The sequence below is a fragment of the Antrostomus carolinensis genome, unplaced genomic scaffold (assembly GCF_000700745.2).
Source record: "Antrostomus carolinensis isolate BGI_N321 unplaced genomic scaffold, ASM70074v2 scaffold5122, whole genome shotgun sequence".
Classification (NCBI taxonomy): Eukaryota; Metazoa; Chordata; class Aves; order Caprimulgiformes; family Caprimulgidae; genus Antrostomus; species Antrostomus carolinensis.
In genome coordinates, this window is record NW_010301452.1 from 1 (window position 1) to 9896 (window position 9896).

General features: G+C 38.8%; 1 protein-coding gene across 1 annotated transcript; it reads left to right on the top strand.

Moving 5' to 3' along the window:
- Positions 1-708: 708 nt before the first annotated feature.
- On the top strand, positions 709-9247 carry TMEM9B (TMEM9 domain family member B; the record flags this gene model as incomplete). Its single annotated transcript, XM_010163435.1, has 5 exons — positions 709-772; positions 1409-1502; positions 4754-4862; positions 5822-5956; positions 8083-9247. Coding segments are annotated over 5 exons (558 nt in total), but the record flags the coding sequence as incomplete, so codon positions are not given.
- Between the last annotated feature and the right edge of the window lie 649 nt (positions 9248-9896).

Here is a 9896-nt window from a genome sequence, read left to right on the forward strand (position 1 = left end):
AAGGTCTTTTCCAACCACTGTGATTCTATGAGGGGGCCTTGCCGGAGATGGAGCTGCTGTTCTTGTGGCTGCCCGGGCTGCGGCTGGGTCTGCCCCGCGTTTGCCTCCTCTTCAGCGGGTGCTCCGCTTCCCGAACCCCCTCTGCTCGCTGCTCCTGCCCTGGCTCTGCCGGCTCCTGCTGCCTTCCCCACCGAGCGTCTGCAGGCACTGTGCTGATGGTCCTTTTGCGTGAAGGGCTGGGACACTGACCTTAGCGTCTCTGTGAATGACAGAGAACACCCTGTTTCCTCACAGTAAAAATCTTCCCTGTACTCCAGTGTCTGAATTTTCTCCTTTTTAATGGTAATCAGCTATTTGACTTTTCTATGATGAGACCAGAAGTGACTTGGGATATAGTGCAGTGAAGGACCTATACCCACAGAGTGTTAGTCTGACCTGATTGCTCAGTGTAGAAGTCTATCACCACCACCATCTTTTGTAATGCCATTAGAAATTGCCTTGAACTTTAGATAAGACATGTTTATCCTCTGTCTCTTATAATTTGATCAAATAAGTTACTTCGATTTATGTTTGAAAATGCTTTCATCTATAACCCCTTGCTGACCGTCTCCTCTCCACGGGGTTTTCTGTTCTTGTGCAATTTGGGAAAGGAAGGGATTATCCCATTTTAATATGCTATACAAAGTGATCTTTTTCTGAAATTCCATTTCTCCAGTGGTGATCAAAGTATTAATTTTGGGTGCTACTTCTTTGCCATTATCCAAAGCAGTTAATTCTCCTCACTTCTTTCTGCAGTGTCTGTTGTTGCTTATGCAAATATTAATTTGTTTCTCTAAAACTTGCTTTTACACGTTTCTGTAATTTTACACATTTACTTTGCCTTTGTTTGGAATTCCAGTTTTGTATTTTTTCTGTACTTCACAGTATCCTGCTGCTGTTTAAGACAAGAGGACTATAGGTTGTACTAGTCCCTCTAGTAGTTTTCCTAACAGCGTTGTTTCTCTTGTGGCCAGGGAGGACAGAATTATCCACAGAGGTTTCTTTGCCAACCTCCATTTGGGGTTAATATTCATTTTAAGCTTGCCACTGTGTCTGTTATATAGCTGTCCTCATAAGTTGAATGGTTGAGTGTACCAACATCAGTAACTTCTGAATGTGTGTTTTTTCTTAAAAAGAAGAGTGAGTTTAATCTCCAGATTTTTCTTGTGAATAGTGTGTTTGTCATCTAAAATAATAGTGTTATTTGTTAAATTGCTCTGCTTGCAAGGATTGCTCTTAAAGTTAGAGGAAATCCTGAGTAAGACTATTCAAAGATACTTGCAAGTAGTTTGTATTTTGTGAAGAGTGCTTTCTGTATCCTGTTGCAGTTACTGATGATAATTTGTTCTAAGCCTGTTGTTTACTTTACAGAATTCTGAGGATGTCCGATGTAAATGCATCTGCCCTCCTTACAAAGATCATTCGGGCAATATTTACAACAAAAATGTTTCACAGAAAGACTGGTGAGTGTTTGTGGCATAAAGAAATATAATGAGCCTTACTGGTTAAAGACTTGTTCCGTAGTGATTATATGTGAGTCTCCTATAGTGGTGTCAGGAGAAATTACATCTCTTGCATAAGTTACTGTAGCTTTTCTTTTAGAAGTACTCCAGAATTCAGCTCTAGCAAGGGACAAAGGTTGAAATCCATAGTTTTTGCCCTGTCTTCTGTTTTGGTTTGCTTGCTTGTATGCTTAGTTATTTATTTAGACTTGGAAATAGAAGGAAGAGGGTGTTGTAGTTTGAATTCAGTGATTGGAAATGGTGTAAAGGCAAGGAAGCACGGCCATAGAACTAGGATTCGGGAGTATTGTCTACTCTTTCTCCACTCTTCAAACCCATCCTAACATTTAGAGACTATTGTTTCTGGTGGTCTCTGTTCCTCAGAGTGAGAGAGTGAGAGAGATTGACAGATTGTACGCCCTTTAGTTAGATTAAGAATTTATAAAAGACTTTTCAGTCTGATGAGTAACAGCAGGTTGGCGTCTTGATTATGAAAATTTCATGCCCTTGAGTAGGCCCCCAAAAATAATTATAGGAATAAAATCAGTGTTACAGATATGTGTAGAGCTGTGTCTTGACTTATTAAATTACTTCCAGGAGAACTGTGAGAAACAGCACTGTAAATTTCAATCTAAACTAATAAACATAAAATGTACTGTCCAATCGAAATTACTATTTTTGTCCCACATGATTAACTTAACAACATTAGTCCTACTATGACAAATTAAGCTGCTTTGATGAAGCATACTGGGAGAATTCCAGCTGCAGCAGACATTTTGGAGTAGCAGTGTTACTGGGTTTATTGCTCATTACAGCTCTGCAAATGAAAATTGATTTTATTTTTTCAGTGGATACTGCTTAGTGTGTGGCTTATTAGCTGAAAAGACCCTGTTTCCCCTTAAATCAATATTGATACTGATTGAAGGAAAAATTATCTTTGAAGGCTTAACTAATTTTATGGTGACAGATACTAATGCATACAGAAACTCATATTTTCCTGTCTTAAATCTTGTGGGTTTTGGGAGGTTTTTTTGAGATTATTTCATAAGTAACCATGTGGGAACATTTTATGGCTTTGATGTTCTTTTTGAGATGTCTTCTTGCTACTTCTAAAAGGCTTGTTTGCTCGTTTATGCGAAATAAAGTCAACAAATTTGGTGCTGTGCTTTGACTTCTGCATCAATGCAAGTGACTTGCCATTGAATAGAAATGGCTAATGTGCACCATCCTTTAGGTATTTAGATCAGTTAGTTCTGAGACAAGAGCAAGAGAATTTCTGGTGTCTTTATGAATTATGTACAGTATAATGACCACTTACTGCTGGCTTGCCCGGTCATAAAATAAAAATTTAATTTTTAATGTAGAACCTGCAATGTGCCTCGTGATGCTCTTATTTAGATGCTCCAGTTCTTTCACTTGCAGTGGTCTGTTCTTTGGCTTCAGACCAGCAAGCAGTGCCTTATGCTGACACTGGCATGGGCTGGGGTGCTTTGACACCAGTAACAGCGTTCACCCTTCTGGACTCAGGTTTGGAACTGCTGCAGGCGATCCCATCCTGAGGGACACGCGCTAGACCAGCGTAGTGATGCCTGAGCACCTGCGGGGTTAAATAACTCACGTGGAAAGCGTTGGTGTTTGTATTCTGTACTTTGAAAGTACTGGTGTACAGAGGCCAACAGCAGTGGTAGTCGTGGATGTTGAGGGAGGGAGGACACCCTGTCTCCAAGCTGAATGAACTGGCGATCTGTCTGTGCAGGAGCTGCCCTCTGACAGGGCTAGCTTGCCTTGGAGGAGCTGCTTCCTTGGTGCAAGGGAGAAGCTGTTAATGTAGAGGCAGTTAAGTGGGAAAATCATTTAGAAAAGTATCAGCCTTTCCTACATTTTCCTCTAAATTGCCATGGAATCACAGTCCAAGGAAACATACTGTCAAAGAAAAAACACTGCAGGGAAAAAATGCTGATATTAATATTTAATATGTTCACAGTAACGGACTTGCTACCCTACTTAAGCTGCGTACAAGCTTTCGACTACGCTTGTGCAGCATATTAATGTAGCTTTCAATCACATGAACTGAAATTTTATAGATTATAACTTGCATGTATTTTTGATTTTGTAGCTTGACTGCTGCACTTCTCCACAGAGGAGAATGTAATTCTACTTTCAAATAAATGAGAAAAATAAGCTTTCTACGCCCCTCCAGAGGATGTGACCTTATACTCAATAGTTTCAGTTATGGAAAAGAAATACAAAGAAAATGGAAGAGCTGAGTTGGTGTCTGGCCATGTGTTTGCAGTGTTATTATCTGGCTCAGTGGAGTTTTGAATCCTAGGCTGCTGCTGTCACTTCAGGTGTTTTGTTTCATTCCCTGCTTCTGACTGTGCTAACACTGAGTTAAGAAGGGTAAAGGTGAAACATGGTTTTTGTGCTGTCAGTGCTGTGCAGGGATCCTGGGATGTGAACTCTGAACAACCAGCCCGAGTCAGCAAAAAGACTAAAATTACAGGAGTTATTGGTGAAAGCAGTTGTCCTGTGGCAGCTGGATTTTAGTGCTGTGGTATAGAGTGCCCTTGAGACTGTCAGACACGCTTTGTGGTGTGGGACTGACTTCTGTTGTGTAGTCTTTTAAGTCAAATGCTTTCACATCTGCATCTGGTGCTGAAAACTGAACGCTATTTATTCACTATCTTGTTGCTTAAAGGAAACAACCCATCTGACTTCTTTTTTTTCTTCAATGCCTGTAACTTGTGATGAAAAGAAAAAAGAACTTCTGTTCATGAACACCAAAGAGAGGTTAATTACCCTTCAGATAGTGGAAGGATAGAATAAGGCTCTTCTGAGTAGGATGAAGAAAGAAGTGTATAGTTGGAATTTACTTTCATCTGTGATGTTAGTGTCAAATGATGCAAAAAATTCATGTCCTTGGACTTGCTATGCTGACAGCTTTAATATTTTCACTGAAAAATAAAAACATTATATTGAGTTAGAAAGATCTTCAAACTTGTTTAGCAGCTTGTCAACAGCTGAATTTCTTGTATAAGTAAAATAATTGTGGAATAGTGATTTTTTTTTTTTAAAGTCTTGGATACCTATAATCTAGAACAGCTGAACTTAAGCAAAGGTGGCTTCTTAGCTCATGCAGCTGGGGTCTGCATGCATAGTGGAACAGCTCAAACTAGCTCAAAACTGACTGAGAAGTTTCTGTCTTTCTTCAGTGATTGTCTTCATGTGGTTGAGCCTATGCCTGTCCCTGGACCTGATGTAGAAGCATATTGTTTACGTTGTGAATGCAAGTACGAAGAGAGAAGCTCTGTCACAATTAAGGTAAACCATGTAATTCTCTTGGCATATGTTAAATACTTCAACTGCTTTGTAAATATGGCTGTTGTCTTTTAGAGAAATATGCTTTTTAAAGGGAATTTTTTTCTAAAGCAGCCTAAGATTTAATTATGATTGTTGCTCACAGTTTATCTTGTGTGGTGACAGTAGTATCAAGCTATAGCTGAAGAAGCGAGCTTGAGATCCTTTTTTGAAGATCACCGTTTTTGAGATTAAGCTTTACACCTTGCTGAAATTCTGAGTGTTCTAGGGCATTTTGTCAGGCTTTGGACTTTGTGGTTTTGTTATTATTTTAGAGGGCCTCTCATTATTCAGCTGTCTTGCTTACTGGAAATTTTCTTTGTATGTTGGCAAGCTAAAAAGAGCAAAATGGTCCATGTTTGCTCTAAGAGATGGTTTCTGTATTCTTCACATTCTTATCCTAGTTGAGCCTTTGAGCCCTAGGCTGGGGTGAATAGATTATGCAGTGCATCTTCTTTTATAACACAGCCTCCTTTTCTTTGTCTTCTAGAAGTTCAGTATTTCTCTGCTTTCCCATTTTTCTTAGTGACTGTTTGAATACAGATCTGTGCTAGAGAATGGAGACCCTGTGGGAACCCCCAAATTTGTCACCTCAGTTTAATGGCCAAACCGAACAGTTGTCTTGGTTGAGGTGAGATTTATAACACCAAGTTGTTTTAAGAGGGGTAGCGTAAGATTTTTAGCAAGGCCTTACTAAGAGAAACTGTTTCAAGCTGACCTCTGTCTGCCCAAAACCTTTTTAATACTGCGTTGTAGTTTGGTGTTTTTTCTCTGTTTGTGAGTTTTAAGTCATCTGGTGACAATACCAAAGATTGACAATCTCATCACAAACTTTGCATGCACTCTTCTGGTCCTTGCTGCGTGCTGAGGGGTTGTTGGGGAAATGTCACAGTTCTGGCATAAACTGTGCTTGCATTGTATAGGTTACAATCATCATATACCTGTCTATTTTGGGCCTACTTCTTCTGTACATGGTGTACCTTACACTGGTGGAACCTATACTGAAGAGACGTCTCTTTGGACATTCACAGCTCATACAAAGCGATGAAGACATTGGGGTGAGTTCACCAGAGTGCTTGTGTACTGGAGTTAACATACAGATTGGGATGGTTAGTTGTTAAATAACTGTTTGGGATGAGCAGCTCTTTTTGCCAGGCAGTATAAATGCCTTTCCTGAAGGGAGAGGGAAAGCAAACTGTGTGGTGACTTCTGTGAAGCCATTTCGATTTCATTTTTCACTGGGCTAGAAAGCAGTAAGATGAGGGCTGCTTCAGTTATCCCAGCTCTTGCATTAAATGAACTTGTGCTTTATACTACACCTCAGACAAATTATTTTTATTTTATACCTTAGATAAATTATATTAATACTTCCAAATCTGGGTTAGAATCTTCTGATTGTAGGTGGAAGAAGTGAAATAAGTCCCATGGCAGAGCTGAGATTAACTGCAGAATGAATTTACATTAAAATCCGTATCCATCTTAACCAATTTCATCTTTTGCTGTAACTGTTACTGTGACCATTACCTGTGCTTGTGGAGTTGCTAGCGCTTATATCTGCAGTAGCGCTTGGAACAAAAAGCACTTCAGGTCCTTGCTTAGTTCATGTTGCTCCTTTCCTGTTTATCTTCCTTCTGTGACAGTGAACATGAAATAATTTAAGGTCCCTCATGACTTACTCCATCCTTGCTTTCCCTCTTGCAAGTTCTTGAGCTATTGATCCATGTCACACTTTGGAAATATTGTGTGCATGAATTTCAAGCCAGTATGTTTACTCTTTCTCATTGCCCATTGATGGCAGTGGCAACTGATGAACATAAGCCACTTCTGTAGACCTCTTTCCTCATGAATTTTTTTTTCCCCCTTGTTGTCTATGTAGCAACTGGCAGCAGCTAGCCTTTGAGCTGAGATTGTTGTTTATCAAGAAAGCCAGTACCATCTAGCTTGTCCTGTGCTTTCCCTTCCACCATCTGTTTTATGGTAGAAATGTGTTGCTATTGTGGTTTTGGTTTTCTGTGAATGAAGTGATTTGTCATCTATTAACTGCCCATTGTAGGCATATCCAGCTGCGTATTTTTTTATGGTGAAATTATAGCTCTTCGGGTTAGTGATTGTTTCTTGTTCTCTATGAGCATATTTTTTAGCCCACTGAGGCTGATATGTGGCTTTGGGACTTGTAGGCATCACTTTAATGAGCATCGCTAATAATGATCTTTGTACTACTAAGAATTATCATTAAGCTACTCTATACAGTCATGTCACAAATAAAGTATCTATTAATGTAAATGCTTCAAAAGTGTTCTGTGGGGGGAAAAAAAGAGTATGAGGTTTAGACATACAAAAAAGTTATTTAATAAAGGACATAATTACATTATTTTTTTGTTATGCATTGCATATATGATGGTTTCGTGACATAGCTTTAGCAACATGACTTTGTCCAAAACAGTTTGATAACCAAATAAGAAGTTCAGTTCCAACTCTTACTGTTCATAACTTGGCTATATTTGCTAGGAGAAAATAAAGCTTGGCAGGTATTGTTAGAAAACAGAGTAAATATTAAACAAGCACTCAGTTATTGTTGAGCTCTGTCACTTGAACAGCTGTATTGACACTGAGATTTTTAGACAGCTCTGTACAATAGGTTTAGTTTGGTAAACATCAGAGTGTGTTGGTTTTATATAGAAGCTGTGTGTGAACATCCTGAACTGCCTGACAGTGAATGGCCAAGTGCTGGCAGAGAACTGACTCTTTAATTTTTAAAGTGAAGTGCATTCATGCAATAACAGGAGGCTCCCAGCGCCTGGGTCTGTTCTAGGCTTCTGTCCCACCAGCTGCTAATGGATGCAAGACTGTGGTTCTAATCTTGCAGCTCAGCATCATGTCTGTGGGCAGCAGATAATTGTTTGACAGTATTGTTTGATCTGTTTAGGAAACCCGTGGAAGTTACTTGGAAAGAGAAATTGAAGTACAGTTCTAACTATTAAAAAACTTGCTTGGTCATTATTACTGACCAGCTCATTGAAACAGCTTGTTTACCTTAAAAAAACCAACCAAATAAAAAACCCCCCAAAAAACAAACACAAAAAACCCACCAAATCCACATCCTTTGGAATGCAACAACAAAAAAGACTAATGTAACTGCTCAGTGGAGTTGTTGAGATCTAACTAAAGATTTTTGCTGTTCCAGGATCACCAGCCTTTTGCAAATGCACACGACGTGCTGGCTCGTTCTCGGAGCCGCGCCAATGTGTTGAACAAAGTGGAGTATGCCCAGCAGCGTTGGAAGTTACAGGTCCAAGAGCAACGCAAATCTGTCTTTGACCGTCATGTTGTGCTGAGTTAATTGCGTCTCAGTAAAATAACTCCAGGGAAGTAAGGTGGACTAATTGAAAGAGCTTACTTACGTCTTCCTGATCCTGACAATTCAGAAGGGTTTTCTTGAATGGTTCATTATTGATTTAAAAAAAATAAAGAAAAAAGTATTTGAACTTTGAAAGAATGTACTGGAGTGGAAGCAATTTAAAAAGATTAGTTAACCAAAAGCCAAAATCTTTACATTTTCAAATGGCTTTTACTAATAAAACTGAAAAGGAAACAAACTCTAAGTTACCTTGGGTTGCCACTGTGGTACCTTATTTACAGTTGTGACTTTATGGTGGTTTTTAACTATATATTTCTCTCTACTATTTATGTGGTTAAAAAGTACCTGGGAACACAGTAATTACAACTCACTAATCACTTTATGTAAAGACCTTTTGTAAATATGCTTGCATTTTCTGCTGACTAATGCTAGGTACTGGAAATCTGAATCTTGCAGTGTAGTTTTCATATCAGAGAATGAAATCCTGATTGGCTGTATTCATCATTTGATTTCTTGCACTCATACTTTCAAGATGCTTGTGTGTCAAATGATGTTTGCAGATTTAAGGTAAAACTTAAATGGACACTGACTCTTTGAGCTGCATACTTAAAGTACTGTGATGTAGATAAACTCAAATGCAGTGCATATCAAGACAGTATTGGCATTTTGTTCTATTTTGCTTTAATAGCTTAATCTATTGTATGTCTATAATATCTCTTTAAAAAAAATCTCCCTTTCTTTTAATGGATAAAGTCTCAGGAGTTAGTATATGATGAAATATTTATTATAAAAATCTTTCTGTATTTGTCTGCATTGATGGTGTAAGGCACATACTTTCTCTAGCACCTGTCATCTCGGGAGTTAGGTGTATTTTTTTATCTGTGATTCTGTACTCATCTCTCTTAAGAGGTAAACAGTTGCTAGATGACTAACTTTCCTATGTCTCCTTTGGAATGTAACAATTAAAGATAAAACTGATTTTTGAAAAATGGATATGCATTATCTGTATGTCATCATTTCTCTCCCTCATTACCCTGAATGTGAATTCCATCTATAAAAGCACTTCTCTGAAAATGCTTCAGAGTTAGAACTATGCACTTGCCCAGTGCTTAGATAAAGGAAAGAAAGGCTCACCAAACTGCTAACTGAAAAAAGTTTTTAATCTCTGACTCAAATTTAGCTGTGCCTATGTAGTTACATTATTGTCTTATACAGTTTTCAATTGAAGGAAATGTGGAAGGAAATGGTACATGGAATGCTAGTGTATGTTGCTGGGTGCAGTTTTGGCTTGCTTAGCCCACAGCCTGGGGGACAGAGTAGTGTGGGAAATAAACCGTAGCTGTACGCGTAGCTCTGCCACATCAGAGGTGGAAACACAGTTACCCCATAACAGTATTTGCACTGTCTGCAGCTGTTCTGCAGATACAGAGCTTCATTCTCTTGTCAGTCCTGTAGCCTTCCAAAAACCGAGTTAATCTGGAGGGAATTATAATGGGTGGCTAATTGGTGGAGGCACAGGATTCTTTCTTTCTTTCTTTAAATAAATAAATAAATAAATAAAAAGCACAAGCTGGATTGTCAGGACCAAAAAAAAAAAAATCCAGACTTGGGTTCAGTTACTGTGTTCAACATCCCACCCT